The sequence below is a fragment of the Notothenia rossii genome (genome assembly GCF_949606895.1).
Source record: "Notothenia rossii genome assembly, chromosome: 1".
NCBI lineage: Eukaryota > Metazoa > Chordata > Actinopteri > Perciformes > Nototheniidae > Notothenia > Notothenia rossii.
Window position 1 is genome coordinate 28,226,567 of NC_136912.1, and position 20,789 is coordinate 28,247,355.

Genomic DNA, 20,789 nt, shown 5'->3' on the forward strand with positions numbered 1-20,789 from the left:
AGGAGGAGATTGAGAGTAGGAGTCGGGGAGAATGGAAACAGATATAAGATTACTTACTGGCAAAACTCAAGTACAGCAGCAGCTGTTTAGATTGAGCGTTAGTCATCGGCCTCTCTTTTGCCTCTTTTCCCCCCTCCTCTCTTTCTCCGTCCCTCATGAGAGTGTTGTGAATAGCTCCTGAAATAGAGCCGGTGGAGCGTAAATTGAAATGTGAAAGACGGCGTAGACAGAGGGGGGGTTTGTACAAGCAATGTGATACGCTGCCAGTGTAAGAAATGTGTTCACATGGAAAGATATGCAAAGAGAAAGGAAAGAGTTAGAAAGACTGAAGTGACAGAGACAAGGCCACACAGACAAGTGAGAGAGAGAGAGAGAGAGAGAGAGAGAGAGAGAGAGAGAGAGAGAGAGAGAGAGAGAGGCGTGCTCAGAGACTGAGAGTCTGACTCTGAGGAAGAAAGCTGGTGAAGGTTCACTGTTACTTTCCTGCCATACAATTATCCTCTACCGAAAGGATTTCACTTTTTGTTTTTCATTCCTGCTGGATTTTCCGGACCTTGGACTTTGTCAGGATCTAAACTTTTATTTTCAGGATTTTAACTGGACCTAAATGATTTACAACTAATTCACAGTTCTGATACAGTAATCTGCTGGTTTGCCTTGGACATGGGGTCTGGGAAGGAGCTCCTTATTCTCGGTAAGTCTATAAATGAGATCACAATGTGTGTGTCGGTGTGTGACTGTGTGGGTGTGTGATAGAAGGAAAGAAGAAACCAAAAGTATGGGGATGTTTGGAAATGTTGTAACACTTCAGTTGATGTGTGTCAACTTGTTGTGTCAGTCATACACAAATATGGTCATTACTATGTGGTGGCTATGGAAACATGTGTAAATACATGTATTTCATTATTAGTATATTAACCTTGCTTCTCACTTTGAATGAGGTCCAACAACTTATACGGTGACTTTTATCCTGTAACAGCGGTCACAACATGTGAATATGATAGCAGAAGGTGTGAAGTTGAAAAAAAATGATTTTAAGGCCACATGAGCAGCATCAGTAACGTTAACCCTTTAAGACAGGAAGCAGAGCGCAGCCCTCCAGCTGTGTGCAGATGTCATGTATGGATGGGGGTCACAGTAGCTGCTGTGTGGTAAGAAACGGTCTCTGGACGTCTGCTCCACAGACAGAGTAAAACCAACCCAGAGTTGTGGCAGCATGCAGAGGTCTGAAGGCACATGAATTACAGCAGGATATAAGCCTGTTTGAGTACGCCACAAACCCTGACAGGATGGGGACATTTCTGGAGTACATCTGTGTCAGACAGATTTTTTAGAGGCTTACCACCAAACAGCACATTTTTTACGTACAGGTTACACAGTAGGCCTACCAATTAAAAAATACTACACCGTAAGAGTTTTATTTAATTCTGTCTTTCAGGAGACGTCATAAATCATTCTATATGTTGACCGTGTTATTTTTAACAAACATGTGCTATATACAGTAGGGGTGTTGCAATATACCAACAATAACTGTAAAAATTAAGAAATGATACATAATATATACTGTTGATAATAAACAGATATTAAACCGTTACCTCATTGTTTATTAGTTGATCTATTTGCCTTTGCACGATCCAATAGCCAACGTGTTCTGTTTGTACCCTCTTGTGCTATTTGTTTATTTTTTGTTACAAACTCTCTCAAATCATATTTTGAATTTAAATAACTTATCAATGAAAAAAGAGACGAAATAAACAAAGTTGTAACATTAAAAGGGCTGTGTGTAGTGACCCAACACTGCGTGCACCCTTAGCTTCCCAGAGTAGTTTCGCTTCTTAAAAAACGTAGTGTTTTGGTTTTCTGTCCCACTAATGTGTGGCTTTAGTTTTTTAACCATTCTCATCCACTCTGTGTCATGCAGAAGCAAGCAGCAATTACCTTACCAGAAGACCAAAAATAGAGCTATTAGGATAGTTTATTTTTTACGTTATCAAGTTAAGGTTGCTCTGCGTCTGCGAGATAAAAAACAAGTTAACCATAACAAGTTCATAAGGCGGTCATTTCAAATGTGTTTACAACTTGCTGTTTATTTCCTACAAAATTAAAAATGCAGGTTTTTCCAATATTATTTAATATAGTCATTTACATTGTGGAGTTTTACAATCAGACATCGTTTACAATGTCAATCATGTTTGAAGACAATATACGACTCAATTACTAAACACTACTGTTGACTATTTCATTATTAATCCCCTTAAAAACAGCAGCGGCAATCATCATGTATGTCTACATTCACATGATACTACATGATACCGGTTTGTTTTATTGGTATTGCATGAACAATTATAGTAACAGAGCAGCAAGTTATTAGAAGTATTTTAACCCAGTAGTGTCTTTACAAAAGGTGGGCAGAAGCAGAAATCCCCTTCATTTTCACATAATGATTTGTAAACATGTGACTACACAGTTTAAATGACTCAGCATGACTTTTGACGAGTGTAAAATGAGGCCTTTGGGCTATAGGAAATTGCAGTTACTTTCATATGCATGCGACTCAATACACAGATAAATAGACAGAGAAAGAGTTAGAGAGAAACCCTGGTGTTGCCTGAATTTATAGCCTCCACTTTCTAGCAGCCTATAAGATAATGCAACAGGAAGAGCAACATAATAAACTAAATCTAGCTACATACAGCTTATAAAGAATGAAGAAAGACCCACTGAGAGGATAGTTTATGTTACAGACGTCTATTCAAATTCACCACTGTGCCTACTGGTGAATAAATGTCAGCTGCTAGCTGAGCACAGAGTCACTCTTTGTATATGTCCGCAGTTATTAAGTCATAAAGTAAGGCTCAGTCACAGACTCACTGTCAAACGCTGCCTGCTTCTCCTAAAGAGACATTACTGTGAGAAATCCACCAACAACAGAGGCCTCATTGTGATCGGGGGAGGGAACATAAGGGAGGGTCCATTTTTGCTTACACAATGTGAGGGAATGGGGGTGCTGTTTTCTGCCATACCACTGAATCATGAGTCAGGAAATGTGATTGACACGTGTCTACTGTGGTGTGCGTTTAATCTGACAAGCTGGGGTAGAACCATGGGTGTAGATAAACAGGAGGAATAAAACAATCACACTCAAATAAGTTGCGCACATATGTAGTTCATATTGTTGTCCCGTGAATTAATAAACATACTCAGCCACTACAATGGGCTGCAATGGAGACCCATGTATCAACAAGACCAAGAGTTGTAATGAAGGCTGAGTGAGCTGTAAAAAGCATCATCACTGGAAATCCGGTAATAGCTCAACAACAAAACTGCAAGTGATTCACAACTTTTAGTTTGGGGAAGTTATGTAATATGTTGCAATTTGATCAGCAGCAAAGGGCTCTAAAAGGCATTGGCAACATTTAAAATGGAACACCACTACTGCACAGGGCTACAATCGTTGCTCAAATATAGCATCATTACCAGTGGCTTCTGCAGCCAACTTTTATAATAATAATTAATAAGAACACCTGAAGTGGGCATTAGTGCACAAGTATGGTTGCTCTGCTTTATACACGTCTTACTTGTCAATGGAACTAAATGACCTTTCTCTCTTTCCCTCCAGGTGTATTGGTTATGGTGAGGGAATGTTTGACTGAATGTTCCCATGGTTTCAACACGGCAAAAGGACAATGTGTTGGTAATAATCTGCCATTACCTCAAATGTTAAGCATCCCTTCTCATTGTCTTGCCTTTGTCTACTATTGCCATTATTGTTGTAGTTAATACAACAGCTCTCAGAGATAAATGGTGTTCCAATGCAATACCTCTTACTGGAGTTGAACAGGAAAAGTTGTTTTTTTGTATGACATTCATCTTGTTTTTCCATTTTAGGCACTGCTCAGTGCTCTCATTCAGAGTGGATTGCAAAGAAAACATTGTCAGTAATAGATGTTAAAAGATTCTTGGATCCTTTTAGTTTTAATCAGCTAACAAAAAGAAATACAATGTAAAGAGGAGCTACAGAAAAAGAGGCTGCTTCAAATCAAAATGAAATGTTTTCCATCTACAAATGAAGCATGTTATATTTTGTATTGACCTGTGAGATTCATTGCTTTAAATTGTAATCTCATTGCTTTATGTGTTTGTAACCAAATCCAGATAGGAATGAGTGCGAAGAAACTCCAGGCATTTGTCTGGGAAATGCAGAATGCTTCAACACGAATGGTAGCTTCTTGTGTCGTTGTCATCAAGGCTACGCACACAGTAAAGGGTTGGTGAACTTCACACAAGATGGACAATGTCAAGGTAAGTCTGTCCATGACATTATGTTTGATCTGTGTCTCTTTGTTTTTAACTGTTTAACATATCTTTTCACTTCTTCTGTCAGAGGTAAACGAGTGCATCGGTTTTACCAATATCTGTGGTCCCGCTGCTCAGTGTACTAACCTGATGGGGAGTTACAACTGCACCTGCAACTTAGGCTATTCCAAGAGTGGCTTTAGCAACTGCACGGGTGAGTTATTATGATATTGTCGGTTATATACAAGCTTGTCTGAGAAAAAAAAGAGACGTGATGTTTCTAATAAATAACAGTACCAAACAGTGTTTACAAGTACAAGTAAAACGATGTCTCTGTCAATCTCTTGGTTGATTCTCAGGAAATGAATTGTTAACTATGTGAGTAAGTGATGTATCATGAAAACATATACTTTATATGGTTCCAGATTGAGACATTTAAGGAGTTATGCCCTTTTGAAAAGTTATTTTGATTCATTTCATTCTTTCTCATTTGCTAGACAATTCAATAATAGTATTGCCTGCACCATATGCTTCTGAGGCGTAATGAATGGGTGTTTGTTTACTTTATGAAAGAGTAAGGACTCCTAAACTGGTCACCTTTGTGGTGTATATTTTGTCTTTAAATTAGCTGTTTTATTTAACCAGCATTAGGCCATAGGGACTTGGCTTGGCTTGGCAACTGGAAGGTCACCAGTTCAAGTCCAGGAAAGATCAAGTGCTACCGAGGTGTCCCTGAGCAAGGTACTGCTCCCCGGGCGCCTTACATAATGGCAGCCCACTGCTCCTAACACTAGGATGGGTCAAATGCAGAGAAACCGTTTCGTTACATAGTACCTGCACTACGCAACGACAATAAGTTGAATCTTCTTCTTCTTCTTCAATAACATTAAAAAATATAAATGACCTTTAAAGTCCAATCCCACATTACAGAACTAACACATAATGTTAACAGTTGAAGGTTTCACTCTCTCCCTTTAAATGAGTCAGCAGTGTTTCTCAAAGTGGGGGGCGCAGAGCCATGACAGGGGGGGGGGAATGTTTTTTTTTTTTAATTATTGATTTGAATATAATATGATACAGTACAAGTACGTCTGTGTCTCTGTGTTTGATTCAAGCTCAACTCTGTGTGTGTGTGGAACGAGAGAGAGAGCGCACCGGTACCGGAGATCGTTGTTGTTAGCTTCTTGTGGCCGGGTCTCAAACGTTTTGGTCACGATTAATGTAAACCATTATTTCCGAGGCACACGTTTATATGATCATTATAGTTATACAAAAATAAGAGAATAAATGAAAAACAGGTATGAAAGACTATATGACAGTAAAAAAAGAACAAAATTTAAAAGGGTAATTTGTAAAATATCCATAAAGAAAAAAGGAAATCTGTTTCCAGTTCTGTTTCAAATGGGTGTTGAGAGATGTATCCATAGATCTCTTCATTTTGCTCTCAAAGTGCACCAGATTGATGCTTTTAACTTTAATATTTAAAAGACAATATTCCTGGGGGCATGCCCCCGGACCCCCCTATGTTAGGTCCACCTGCTCTGCCGGATATGGAAGCCCCTCTTTAGTTTTTTACCTGCTGGGCCCAGAGTAAAATGCTTTGGTGAGCATAAACTAGAGGGGAACAGGCAACACCATTGTGATTTTGGTGACGGTGTGACTGTCCTGGACAAAGTTGTAGGGGGGGTGCCATATCTGGCAGGAGAAATACTTGCTCTGCTGAACATGTTATGTAGAGAACAGTGCAGATATTCCCTATTGACACCAGGAAAAACCTAGTCTAAAATAAGGAACATTAATAGTGTGATATAGGCACAGATATAAGATCAATACATTCAAAGGACCAATTAAAGGGAGTGAAGCTAATTTGAACAAATGATCTTTTAGGCTTGAATGAAAATAACACAGTGTCTGACATTATCATATATGTTATATCTTTACTGTTATATCATTATTATTCGTGGTTATCAAGTAGGCTATCAGACACTTAAACAACAGAGAAGGTTTTAAGAAATAGGACTATACTGACAAAGAAATGACATCTTATCATGAGAGTCTGAGTTAGGATCTCATACCTCATTCTTATCATTGTCTGTTCTGTAGGAAGGAGGAACATAACAGAGTGGGACTACACTTAAAAACGGAAGTTTGTTCCAATACGAAGATGATGTCCTTAAAACGAGCCACCTCGCAATTGTATGCACATTATTTATTCAGCCGTTTGCTGTTTAATCTGATGGGAAATATATCATTCAAAAGAGAGAAAAAAGCTTGGAAAACTAGGCGAATGCTCAATACACGCGATGACGTCACCTTTGCGCGTCCCCGCGAACAGGGCTTCAATCTACGGTAAAAACACCTGAAACAAGATGACTTACCCACAGTCCTCACTATCACCGGGAACAGCGGCTCCACACACCAGTTTCTTGGCATTTCTCGTCGGCAGGTTTGCAGCTGGGCTTTGTTCACAGAGTTATTTTGTTTTCTTTTCGACCGTTGTCCTCGCTGATGATATATGTTTAGCCGCTAGCTTCACTAGCATCACAGCTAATTAGCACCACAGCTAATGAAGTCCTCCCCTAGCTGAGTTAGCGGTGGCGCGGCTGTTAGTCGAAAGTTCACCCTGAAATTCCTTAGAAACACTGCTTTTAATTTTTAAAAACAGTGACTGCAATACACTGTTTCGCCACTTTGGTATTGAAGCTAATTTCTGGAGAAAATTTTTCTCGGCCCTCACACCTATATGCGGTCGATAATAAACGGCTATGAAAAGCTTGTGTGTCCGCCTGTTTGTTCCAACCAATCAGTGACTCAGGAACTTAACTTCTTGACCTAAAGCAAAGAGAGTCTGAGTTAGGATCTCATTCACACCAACGCAACTCCGGTTCAAGCTCCGTGCTAGAGCTTTTCAGGTTCAGAACCGGTTCTTTGGTTTAGCTCCGGCTCTTTTCGCACTGCCCAGAGTCCGACTGGTGCTGCGTCATTGCGTCATCTCTTAAGTCATAACGTAACCGTTTGCGTGCCTGCTTCATAAAGCCAAACCGCGCGGAAACCCCTCACAGCTGACACCGACAACAACAACAACAATGGCCGATTATGCTCCAGCTTCCTCTGTACCTCTTTGGAAGACCAAATTCCCAGTAGGTAGCTGGTCTCTTCAGTGGACCACTGCTGCTTGTTAAGTTTCTCCATCGTTGTGTACAAACTGGATAAACGCCGGCTTTTTGTTGTTGTTCAGGAGTTGATGCGTTCATGACAGCATGGTAATGGATTGTTATTAGTGATGGGAATTATGGATCTTTGAAGGGAGCCGGATCTTATGGCTCCGTTCCTCTCAAAGAGCCGTTCAAAAGAGCCGTTTTTTTTGCGGGGTTACTAAGTTTATCTTTGAAATAATCACCAGGATAATGATTGACTGTATTGCCAGACCTAATGTCAATAATCTGCATTGTAAACACGACACAAGGTGGCGCCATATCCATGTCATTCATGTCCGTGAATGTACTACTTTGAATTTACCCTCCGTATGTGTTAAGTAGATAAAGTTGCCTTGCCTTGAATGAAATTCATGCAACTCTTAATATTAGATACTGTGTTTTTAAGTGGCGATGGAGATTATTTGTTGACCCTGCTTCAAAGGGTATTTTGCCTTTACAAATGGTGCGCTTTATCACTGCCTGGGTTTTGGTTGAAGTGCATCCAAATGCTGCTGCGTTTTCGCGTTTGGCTTATTTTTCCATCCGAAAAACACGTCGTCTACCTGTCCTGTACCACTTGTTATGACTTCTCTCTCGCGCCTATTCCGTTAAGACCCACCTCACTCCTCCTGCTGAAACCTACTAATCAGAGTAGGGGCGGGTCTTCACAGCATACGTTTGGGGAACAAAATCAAGCTAGACAAAAAGACATCACTAGTTGTTATTATGATGGATTTGATATTAACAAGGCGGCATCTAGCGGCTAGCTAGTAATTGTGCTAATGTACACATCAATCGTTATGTACTTATATTACGCTGTAACAGGATCTAGTGATATCCAAGCAACAGAGCTTCATTTAGCATGAAAGAATTATTGCACACAGTGCAATAAGCTTCTAAGTACAATAAGAAGCTACAGGGACGTTAATCTAATGTCTGTAATATTAACTTTATTTAATACAACATTTACGGTACAAGATTTAATCATACAGCCCATGTAGTATGATGGATTTGATATTAACAAGCAGGCAGTTAGCATCTAGCGGCTAGCTAGTAATTGTGCTAATGTACACATCAATCGTTATGTACTTATATTACGCTGTAACAGGATCTAGTGATATCCAAGCAACAGAGCTTCATTTAGCATGAAAGAATTATTGCACACAGTGCAATAAGCTTCTAAGTACAATAAGAAGCTACAGGGACGTTAATCTAATGTCTGTAATATTAACTTTATTTAATACAACATTTACGGTACAAGATTTAATCATACAGCCCATGTAGTATGATATTTTACGAATGATGAATTACAGCAAACATGCAATATATCCATTATTACAGCTCCGTGGGATGGAAGATACGGGTCCGTTGTTATTGTGCATCCATGGGTAAAGATAAATGCATGTAGTGCTGAACACGTGAAATGAACGTGCCGGGAGTCGCGGTCCCGTGGGTTAGATGCGCGTTCATAATGCAGAGGGAAATAACTCAGAATAACGTTATTAGCACGTTTTTACAACTTGAGGAACGCATGTTTTTAATAAGGTCTATACAAGTGTTCATACTGTGTAGTTTATTTAGTTAAAAAAAAAAATATCCAACGATTTACAAACCACTCTTTCCCCATGTAAGTCAATGAGAAAAAGTGTTTCCGGGCCTGGCAACCAAACAGAAGTGTAGTACCGCCGTTTGGCCACCACGAATATTTTCATCTGAGTCCGGCGCACCCAGGAAGTGCCGGACTCTGTGCCCAACATCCGTTGTGTCCAAACGGCGGTACTGCAACTTCCGTATCAGTCCGTGACGTCACCCGGCCCAAGTGGCGAAGTCCCTCCCCTTCCGGGGAGCTCCATGGGACCTTATTACGGTAAAATTATGTATTGAAGTCAATGGAGGGAGAAAGATTATCTTTCGATCCCGTTTGAATTGTGCAACGAATTACACATATGATGTTTGTCAATTTAAAAGATAATTTTGCAAGTCAAAAAAATAAAAATGTGTCGTAAAACCGTGAAGTAACACTATAGTGGCTTCTCAATTCTTAAATGTCCCCACCTCGACTCCCCTCCTCCAGACTTAGTCCCGCCCACAGGAGATGCGAGCGGAGGAGCCGAAGAGGGGAACCGAGGAGAGAGGAGGGGAAGCAGCAGGCGGTTAGAGAAACGAGAACTCCTCTCCTCTGAGCGGTCATTTTAAAGAGACGTCCATTAATGATGACAGGAGGCACAGCAGCACTCTGTCTGATGGACAGATGTGTTCATGACCACTTATATTTATTTACTTTAATTTAATTTAGATTGACAACAAAACTGCAATTTAATTGAAATTACGGGCCAAAAGTTGTATTTACAAGTATTAAAAGTAAGCAGAGGACACCGAACCAACTGAGACCCGTCCGTCCACCGCATCTACGCACTGTACAACACACACACCTACACACTGACTGTACCACACACACCTACACGCTGTACAACACGCACCTACACACTGTACCACACACACCTACAGCTCCTACAGCATAATCAGGCTACAGCCGTTGTGTATTTTATTATGTGAAGTACTAAATGGTCTTAGAAAAATATCGACTCTTTGTTTGTAGATATCTATTCTAGCAAATAAAGAGAGTAGGCCTGTTATACTGAGTGATATATATTATACACACTCCTCTGCTTTCTGCACGGACCTCGCAGCTGTTCTCTCTGGAAACATCGCGACGCGATGAAAGCAGTTTCTAAAATAATATCCAGGGAATGCATGCAGAGCTGTCATTGGCTGAGATAAGTCCGGCCGTGCGTCACGCCTCCGCCGTTCCCGGAAATGCATCCGTGGAGGAACCATCAGTGTATCCTCGGTTATAGCTCCTCCAGAGAGCCTCCTCGACGCTCGATCCTCGATTTGCATTTAGAGAAATGAGATGTCCTTCAAAATGGCGCGCTGAAATTCATTTCCGGGTCACTACTGGAGGACCGAGGAGTCGAGGAGGGGAAATTTGAGTATTGAGAAACCTCTATTGTTTTGTGTGAAACGCTTCACCAAGATGGCCGTCACTACTGTCTTGTCAAAAAAGGGATTAACTACCCTCACTATCAACACAATGAAACACGTCCAGAAGAATGTCATGCAAAGCTGCCTGCCTGCCTTGCTTTGATTCTCTCTGAACTGCCTGATATTTGTAATGTTTAATGTCAACCATTTGTGCAGATAGCATGAAGTAGAAAAGATCGCCAATGCTAATGTAGCATTAGCATTTCTCCCCCAGGCTTAAATTGTGTATTATAGAATGATCACACCGGTGTGACAGTACTCTTCATATCACTACTACTCTTAGAGTTTAACATTTTGGGTTACTTAATGTTACTTCATGTTAAGGCTAATAAAAATGACAAGGCTAAGACTGTAATGCTAACTAACGTGCTTGCTACTAGCTAGGTAGCTAACTTGATCCAGCCACTCCTGGTCCTTTGATCAGACGGGAAGCGAAAGAACTAGCAAGACCCATTGCTGGTATGATAACAACCTGGTACTAAGCACACAGGCATCTTATTAAAGTTATCTTATCTTAGTTATCTCTCATATTTAGCGGAGGAAAACAATTGTGACATCAGTTATGACATCACTTACGCGACTCTGGGATTGGTCCATTTGGAACAATCTGCGGAGCCGTTACGTTACGTCACTATACCCAAGAAGTAAACAATGGAAAAAGAGAAATCTCCAACGAGGCGTTCATGGGGGCAGCATAGGCAGGTCTTGTCTGTGTTAGAGTTTTACTCGCTACAAGGTGTACTTTGAGGGTTTGTGTCTCTGCAGACCGTTTACATGCAGAAAAAGCTACATAACACACAAGGGGACGGGTAATAACCAGAATAGCATGACATGGGACCTTTAAGTGATTTACACAACTTCCCCTGTAAATTGTTACACTAATGTATGTTCTATACTATATGAAATAACTATACACATAGAGACATTAAAAAAAACTAAAATAATGTATTAGAGGTTAGACCTCTATATTGTTAGCTAACATTAGCCACATAAGCGACTACTCATACAGCTCAGTAGTATCAAAACCTCTTGGAGTAGACGTACATTTGACTGCAAATCCTATTCATTTTTGAGCGGTGATAATCTTGTCTTTTTGGGAGTCCTGGAGCTTTTTAATGATGAACAAAAACAACTCTTCTGACTGTAGCCCTGGTCTTTTTAAAGCTTTGCTGCTCCTAAGAAAGATTTCTATATTTAAAAAACTGCCAGTCGTGGGTAGATCTTGAAAAGGTCAAACCTGCTTTTGATTCATCATGATTCACCTCCCCTGTTCTCTCTGTACTCTGACCTAAACCCCAAAGCCTTCCCCTTCCTCCCGCTTGAATAAATTGTAGCTCTTAAAAACATCTCACGACACGGGCTGCCTGTAACGTTCAGAGGTGTTTCTAAAATCCTTCTGACTACAAAGAAAAACGTACACCCCTCCATTGCAGAGATGATTTGTCCACTTGCAATAGTTTACTAGCTATATCCAGATTTTTGTCAGACTTACCCCACGGAAATAATTACCCTTGTGTAATGTCAGTGATTGCTTATGTCTCTGTTTCCTCTCCTTACACAGACATAAATGAATGCTATGAAGCTCAAAGGAAACAAGAAGACCTCTGTGGAAGTGAAGGGACTTGCATGAACAGGAATGGGAGTTACTGGTGCATCTGTTCAAAAGGATACACCAACTATGGCAACAACAGCACAAAGTGCTCACGTGAGTTTACAGAGTCCCTCTCCATCACCGTTACTTACGGTCATGTCTTTGTATGAAGCCTCGATTTGTTCACACCCTTCCCATCAAAGATACCATTGTAGTAGATTTTTATTTTTGATGTATTGGCTCATCTGATTACAGATAATCTGTTGCGTAACTCTCACAGGATAATATGCATGCCTTTCTGTTCAGAGCTGCTGCTTTGTGTAGATTTGTATTGCACTCCTCTGCTATCAATGCATGCTGTTGTGAAATTACGAGTTCAACCAGTGAGATGATTATCTGTTTCGCTCTGTTCCATCTAGCACTCAAGTGTGACAGCTTCAATGGAAACGGTGGACCCGCCTCGGTAAGCTGCATGTTTAGATATACCATTTTTTTTTTTTTTTATCGTATCAACTTTATTCTTACATTTGTCCCTGCAGCTGATAGTGCAGTGTAAGATATAGTCCAGCGCTGTGGGTCTTTCTAAGAAACATTTAAGCCAATTTCCTCTATTTCCAGACCTCCCTGCAGCCCTCTCTTTAGTATAGGGCAAACTGAATACCCTTATTATTCTGTCTCCGTCTCTTAGTCGCTTGGAGGCCTGGCAGACATTTTGTTCATGATGAGAAACAGCTGTTTGGCTCTTTCTAACCCAAGTGCTGTGAGTGAAGTGAAGACTGATGGAGAGGCGCTACTTGAGGTAGACAAAACACAAACATTCTTACACATACAAAAATACAAACAGTATTCTCAAAATCTGCTCTCACATTCTGCAACTTGAACAGAAACTATTCACTGCGGCCGAGTCCATCCTATCCCCCGGGCAACTGAACAGCAGTGAAGATGTGAGCGGACTGCTCAGCACGGTGGAGAATGCTATTATGCTCATTGGACCACAACTGAAAGATAAACACACCAGGATGGAGACCACTGAGACAGGTTAGGGTGGTGACAGCTAGTGATTAACATACTGTATTTGAGAATTCATAAGCTTACAGGCCATTTCTATGGATGAGGATGCATGCTGAGTTCAATGGAATACTCCTCCTAAAGAATTAACAGTTGCAGATCCATTACTCACTCTGTTTTAACTCTCAAAAAAGAGTTTCGTTATGGTCACTTCTTCCCAAACACATGCATTTTTGCTACAACCACTATTTAAAGCACTAATTTTATTTCTTGTTCAACGCGGAGAAAAACAAAGGTTTTTTCACAAAATAATGTTAACACTGGTTGAGTAATAGATTTACAAATGGTCATTTTGTGGGTGAAGTATTCCTGTAATAAATGAAGGTGAGAAAACTGTGATGTAAACTTTGTACTTTAAATTGAGTTATTTACTCGAATAGAAGTTGAGATTGCAGTGCAGAGGGGAAAGACTCGGCCCACAGGACTAATTCAGCTGACCAATGAGGTTGCTACACTCGACACTGACTGGACAACAGCAGCTGGGATGGGACCATACCCTGGTAAACCACTTTCCTCATCTCTTCGGACAAATTTGTCCAAATTTTAAGTTTTATCTATGATTACTATTATATTTCTAAAACAGGTTTTGCTCTGGCTGCATTGTTGAGCTACAAGAAGCTTGAGAAATCGGTTAACCGGTCGTTTGAGGGGCTCAAAGGACATGAAAAAGACGGAGTGACTCCTTCCTTTCAGATCTCCTCCAAAGTTGTGTCTGTTGTGGTTTCTAATCCCAATACTCAGCAACTGAATCGCAACGTGACGATCACCCTCAGACATCTACAGGTAGTCTCTTCTGTCTTCTCAGTGTGGCATTTCGTGTTTGCTCAAACATTTTAGAAATGTTCAAATGCTTTGTATATATTGAGCCTGCTTTTGACATGATGGTATTGTTTGTGCATAGCATACAGAGGAGTCGGATGAGCTGAGCTACATCTGTGCGTACTGGAAAGAGAACGGGACCTGGTCCACAGATGGTTGTTATCAACAGGAGTCCAATGCCACACAAACTGTGTGTACATGTGAACATCTGAGCAGTTTCGCTGTGCTCATGGCTGTCTACCCCATGAAGGTATTAAGCAGACAAGGCAAATAAAAAAGCCATAACATTTAAATGTTATTGGGAAAAGGCCAACTTTAAAAGGCAATAAAAGTCCTATAAAACATTCACTTTTCATATATTTAATTCCTACAAATGTAGGATTTATTATTTGTATTGATGAATTCATGTTCAGTCTTATGCAATGTTTGGCCTAAGCAGGCAGCTGTTTTAAGTTAGTAAATTAAAACATAGTCGAGCATTTAGCTACTGAAGAGGTAGATATTTCTCTCAGGAGTTGTTGGAGACCAAAGAAGAGATTACATTTTTGCCTACCCGCTGCTAGTTGGCCGGAAACACAACTCTAAATACTTTCCGATGTTTCCTCGTAAATTCTTAGTGTGTAAATAAGCAGCTGTTTGCTTGTAAGAATCACGTTTATGAAGTGATAATACTCGAATGTTGTGATTACAACTTGTTTATGCTGCCTCCAAGTGGCCAAATTATGAGTTATTCTGAGGGACAATAAACTTGCTTCTCTATTTCCGAAATCTTCCTTACCCACACATACATGATGTTGCAAATAATACACTCAGGATCTAATGTTTCTCCTTTGTTAGCACTCATTTGGGCTCCAGGTGATGACCAAGATTGGGCTGACCATCTCCCTGCTGTGCCTCGTGCTGTGCATCCTGACGTTCAAGTTCTGCCGCTCCATAAAGGGAACCCGCACCACCATCCACCTTCACCTCTGTATCTGCCTCTTCGTAGCTGACCTCTTCTTTCTGGCCGGCATCTCACAAACTAAACCTGTGGTATGTGTGCAACAAAATTGTGTATTCAGTTTCAAGAACCGCAATAACTTCACTATAAACATAGTCTATACAAATACATTAATTTTATTTAAATGTTTACATTGGGTAGAACATTTCATTCGTGTTGACACGCAGTGAAGCCTGTGTAAAACTCAAGAGACACATTCACTTTCGAGCGCTGCCTCAACGTTAAACCTTAAACCCCTCTTCCTGCCACATAACAGTTTAAACCCCTGTGGTTACCCTGAGAAACAAAAAGAGGTGGTGGTAGAAACTGTGGCTGACAGTGGAGTGGAAAAAAACTAAAAAGGAAGTTTGTTTGTACTTCTTAATGTCCTGTGTCTTAAGCAATGGTGGAAATTACCTGTGAATTATTTGCAGTTTTTAGGAACCTGTACTTTTCATTTATGCAACTGTAAATTGTAATTTCAGAAGCACATATTAAACCACTTTTTTCGGATTTTACTAAAATGGTTGTGCAGTTCTTATAAAAGTATTTAAACTTAGCAGTGACCTGGTTCAGTATTTTTTAAACTGTTACTAAACTGTTATTCATGTTAAGTTTTAAAATGGCTAACATTAGTACTTTTACTTCAATTAATACATTTTCAATCTTTCATTTAAATAAATGTCTGGTACGTCATTATCTATTGCCGAATAAGGTTAAAGAATAGTGATTGAGCCTACTGATAAAAGCACTTGTATTTAGAGTACAAACTGGGTGTCTTTGGCGACATTCCCTGGAAAAACACAAGCGTTCTTGCGGAAGTGAAGAGAACCTAAAACACACAAAAAATTGCCCCTTATAGTCATAAGATGAATAAATGAAGATCTCCAACATTGTTACTTTAAGTTGGTTGTAATGATTTAAGGACTTTTTTGTACAACTATTTTTAATGCAAGGATTTTACAACATTGTAAAACAATTGTTATACTACTACTTCTTACTAGTCTTGTTTTGATGAATCCAACTCTAATTGAGGTCATCATGATGATGTAAAACAGCGTGGTCATTTAGTTTTCAAAGAATTGTCTCGATCAGATTACTGCTGTGAGACATTTCATTCCTGTACTCCTTCCTCTCTGACCTTATATTTGTCTATGTTGTCATGTCATACTATAACAGGGTGGGTGCAGCTTCATTGCAGCGATGCTCCATTATTTGTTCTTGGCCGTGTTCACCTGGATGCTGTTAGAAGGGGTGCAGCTGTACCGTATGGTGGTCCTGGTGTTCAACGCCACCATGCGCCCCCTCTACTTATACCTCACTGGTTATGGGACACCCCTTGTTATCGTTGTTATTTCTGCCATCATTAGACCAAGCGGATACGGCACTGACCAGCAGTAAGTGTTACATCTGTTAGCATGCGCCTGATGTGTGAAACTAATGACATCATTGCATTACACCAACCTGCTGCTATCTATGTCAGTGATGTCAGCAAAACTCTTTCCTGCACATGTGTTCTCCTTCCTCTCAACCAGCTGCTGGCTATCCCTGAAAGACGGCCTCATCTGGAGCTTCTTTGGCCCTGTGTGCTTCATCATCATCCTCAACGTCTTCTTCTTCTTAGTCACCGTCTGGAAGCTCGCCCAGAAGTTTGCCACCCTCAACCCAGACCTCACCCAACTGCACAAAATTAGGTGTGTGTGTGTGTGTGTGTGTGTGTGTGTGTGTGTGTGTGTGTGTGTGTGTGTGTGTGTGTGTGTGTGTGTGTGTGTGTGTGTGTGTGTGTGTGTGTGTGTGTGTGTGTGTGTGTGTGTGTGTGTGTGTGTGTGTGTGTGTGTGTGTGTGTGTGTGTGTGTGTGTGTGTGTGTGTGTGTGTGTGTGTGTGTGTGTGTGTGTGTGTGTGTGTGTGTGTGTGTGTGTGTGTGTGTTGCCAGGAAAAAATGTAGCCAATGTTTTTCTAGTACCAACTCTGCTCCCTAATGACGTGCTACTGAGGGGCTCCTCCCCCCCCCCCCCCCACTCCATCTACTGAATGCCCATTTTTCACTCTACTGCACATGGACAACACACTGTATAAACATAGACTGCTTCATCAATTAGTGATGCTCAATTTAGTCCAGGGTATTGAGAATGTGAACTTTTTGTGCTAAAACCCAGTTAAATGTTTTTAATTAAAGAAATAGCATTCAATTACAGTGATAAGGTTTCTGTTGGTGGAAAATGATCTCATCCACATTTCAGAAGGGGGGGGGTGCTCTTGGAGCCTCGTGGCGGTGAAACTGTACACTGTAGGTGCGCGCGTTTGGGGGGAAGGGGGGTGCTGCAGCCCCCTCAGCACCCCCCCCTTCCGCGTCCATTCGCGATGTCTCGCAGACCCCACGCAGCAAGCAGGAAATGAACACAGCTCACACTGTCCACTCCTCGCAGCAGCGAGCCGCACAACGCCCCACCAACACGGCACCCAGACCCCACGCAGCATTCTCACCTGTTTGTCATTACTGGTGTCATTTTCTGGTTGCTAACGCCATTTTAACACATAATCACTGATGTTCCGCTGTAACGGTGGTGGACTCATGATAACAGAGTGGGCGAGCTGACCAATCAGAGCACACTGGGCTCATAAGGAGGTGGGGAGCTCCAACAAGCCGTTTAGGACAGAGAGTGAATACACATACTATACAGAGATGCTGTATGAGAAACCAATGTGAGTTTGGAACATTGAACAATGTAAATCTATTGTAGTACACCTCCTCAACAATGGAATTATGATCAGTAGAAATGGCCATGTCATGGGATCTTTTAAAATAGTAATATCCTGGTGTAAATTAGACTTGCTACTTATTAATAATTCCTTTCTTGTCTAAACCTTTTTATTTCCCTTCCTTCCTCCTTACCTTCTTTCCCTACTCCCCCCCTCCTGCCTATTTCCTTCCTTTTTTTCTCCTTACCTTCCTTTCTTACTCTCTTTTTCTATTCCATCCTTTCTTCTTTTATTCCTTCATTCTTTCCTTCCTTTTCTTTTAATAAGATAATCACCAAAAAACATGTTCATCAGTGGCCTTTAGTTTCTATTATTCAATCTGCTCTTAGTAGACAGCTGCTTTGCTCAACTCCATCTTCCCTCCATCTTCCCTTTCCTAATACTTGTACTGTAAGGGGGTTTTCCAGACACTGCAGTAGCCTCTGAGTCATCGCTGTGTTAATCTGTTAATCTTTCCTCTCATTCTCTATCTCTATCTCTGATCTCCCTACAGAGCTTTCACAGTGACAGCTATCGCCCAGATGTGCATTCTGGGTCTTATGTGGGTGTTTGGGGCCTTCCTGTTTCAAGAGGACAACACAGTGGTGGCATACATCTTCACTATCCTCAACAGCCTGCAGGGAGTGCTGGTGTTCTTCATGCACTGCCTACTGTCTAAACAGGTAGGAAACAGCAACTGTGGGTTTGTGAGTGTGTGCCTGGGAAATAACATAAATAGTAACACTATAAATAAATGAACTACAAGAGAAAGTGTTAAAATGAAGATGGAATCATTTTGAGCTTTGAATTTTTTTTTTTTTTTGATGTTCTGCTGCCCTCTGCAGGTGAGAGAGGAGTACGCCCATTTCCTTTCCTGTATCTGCACACCACAGGAGAAGAGATACTCAGACTTCACCAGTACCAATCCCTCCAGTAGTCAGTCACAAGTAAGTATTAAGCGACCTCACTTCTTAACGCCTTCTAAGTTAAGTACACTACTGCTTTAGAGTGCAATTTGGAGTATTTATTTTTCATTTATTTGTAACATTAACTTGTTATGGAGTATGTTTACATTGTGGTATTGCACTGCAATTGTTTCTAAACTTTTGCCATTTGTGTTCTTATAGGCTTTGCGAAGTGGGCAGCACACCGGAGAATCCCAAATATGAAGTGCTCTATCTTTGAATCTACCTTTACCCTATATGAGCTAGCTCTGATTTTAGGTTTGTATCAATTCAAACAAAAATCCAGTCATTATTTAATTACTATAAGGTCAAATGGCACCAATTACTTTTATAGATATAACTAATCAGGGGCCCTCCCACTAGTTGCATGATACATCTGGGTGGAATCTGAGTTAAATCTCAGGCCTTTTAGACCCTAAGGAAGTTAAAGGGACCACATATCTTACATCTCAAAAACCATAAACCTGGATCCAAAAACATGATTAGCAGACTTTGCCAGTCAACTGCGTTATGGGCCAAAGTTGTATCCCATTGTTGTCACAGCAGGCAAAAATGTTTATTTGGGAACTGTTTAACTAAAAGATGTTCAAGTATCCTATATGTTTATCCAAAACATATCACAATCATACTATAAGCTGTGTTGCCTTTGGAAGGATTCAAAGTAAAACATAAAAACTGTACATTGACAGAGTATTTATTTTCAAGCACAGAGAAATACGTCTACAATATGTAGGCAACAAGAAAATATGAGTTAAGCTCTTTATGTTCAAAGCATGAGCAATCAGTTTGCGCAGAATTGTATAAATGTTTTTGGTAAAAGAAGGATGGGTGTGCCTTTTGTTCAAGGAAATGTTCCATTTGTTTCCATGTAAAGTATTGGCAGAGAAACAACTGATTTATGATGCACATGTCCCAAGGCGTGCCTATGATGGTCCCGTCATGTTCCTACAAATCCTACGTGGGCTTCTGCAAGGATTTTATGTTTGTAGTTTGTTCTTTCTTATACAAAATAAGTGATTTTTATTCACTTGTGGCTTTTAAAAAATAATCTTTATTGATTTGCCATAAAGCTGTGTCTTTCTCACTAGTTTATATGAAGATATAGAAATATGTTTCAATTAGCAAGCAAGAAAAACAAATACAGCGAAAAATAGTCACTCTGGAAATACGTGAAAACAGACCCACCCATTCCCATAAGCCAGCAACTTCCTGCAATCAAAGTGTTTAAATGGAGTTAAATTCCATTTTGTTATCATGTTTTCTTATTATAGCTGATAGAGTATGTGTCCACACATTGTTAGTGACTGTAAGAATCACATCCCTGAAATGAGAACTTTGACTATTTAAATAAGGTATATTGATGGGAGATGTACAGACCTGTGTTTCTTTGTTATTGCACTTTTCTGTTTTCAAAATGATAGTCAAGCACATCTTCACTTAATTGGTGCATGTGATAATCAAAAGACTTGAGAAGCAGCTTCATCTACCGGAACAGTTTACGTGTTAAATAAAACGGTTTACTTGCTGTATAAAGCAACTAATTATATATCTTCTAATTTATAGAAATGTATCAGAGACATTGATCTGCAGAAAAAAAAAAGACAAAATGGTAATTCTTTGTATGTGATTGGTGTGTCTTAAAAAATCGCCATGAGCCTGATTCTCTTATGTTGGTTTTAACAACTAAACTGTTCTGGTATGGCTGCAATTTTTTGTGACCATCATTACCTTTAATTCATTCATTGCAAAATGTATTTGTGTGTGAAAAAGCTATGTGCGTTATGCAACATTATTTTGTGAATGTAAGAAGCTTATTGTAAGAATAGATGTTCTTTTTTAAAGGTGGCCTATAAGAACTTATTTTTCTATTTTGTAATTGTGTATGTATTTTGGTAGTGTTTTTTAGAATATGCACACATTTTTATTAAAGCTTCTATTTCATCTGAAAAATATGTAGTGTGGTTTCGTAATGATTTGATGACATTCCCAAGCAGATATTGATTGATTGATTGATTGATAGAGATAGATAGATTAATGGATATATGTTTCTTGATATTTGACATTTTAATCAAAAATCTTGCCCTCATTT

The 20,789-nt window shown here is 40.1% G+C and overlaps 1 protein-coding gene across 3 annotated transcripts; it reads left to right on the forward strand.

The window, feature by feature from the left end:
- The first annotated feature begins 260 nt into the window (after positions 1–260).
- Positions 261–20,650, forward strand: LOC307032392 (adhesion G protein-coupled receptor E5-like). 3 transcript variants are annotated; one of them, XM_079670325.1, is made up of 17 exons: positions 261–694; positions 3,620–3,694; positions 4,156–4,302; positions 4,385–4,510; positions 12,100–12,243; positions 12,549–12,592; positions 12,818–12,928; positions 13,014–13,167; positions 13,578–13,697; positions 13,781–13,980; positions 14,099–14,266; positions 14,854–15,048; positions 16,175–16,392; positions 16,531–16,689; positions 18,250–18,418; positions 18,581–18,682; positions 18,863–20,650. In XM_079670325.1, exons 1-17 carry the CDS (start codon positions 664–666, stop codon positions 18,902–18,904), a joined length of 2,205 nt encoding a protein of 734 aa, XP_079526451.1. In that variant the 5' UTR covers positions 261–663; the 3' UTR covers positions 18,905–20,650. The 3 variants fall into 3 exon arrangements, with proteins under 3 accessions (XP_079526451.1, XP_079526452.1, XP_079526453.1); XM_079670326.1 differs by lacking the exons at positions 261–694; positions 3,620–3,694; positions 4,156–4,302; positions 4,385–4,510 and adding an exon at positions 6,612–6,742; XM_079670327.1 differs by lacking the exons at positions 261–694; positions 3,620–3,694; positions 4,156–4,302; positions 4,385–4,510 and adding an exon at positions 10,369–10,486.
- The last annotated feature ends 139 nt before the right edge of the window (positions 20,651–20,789 follow it).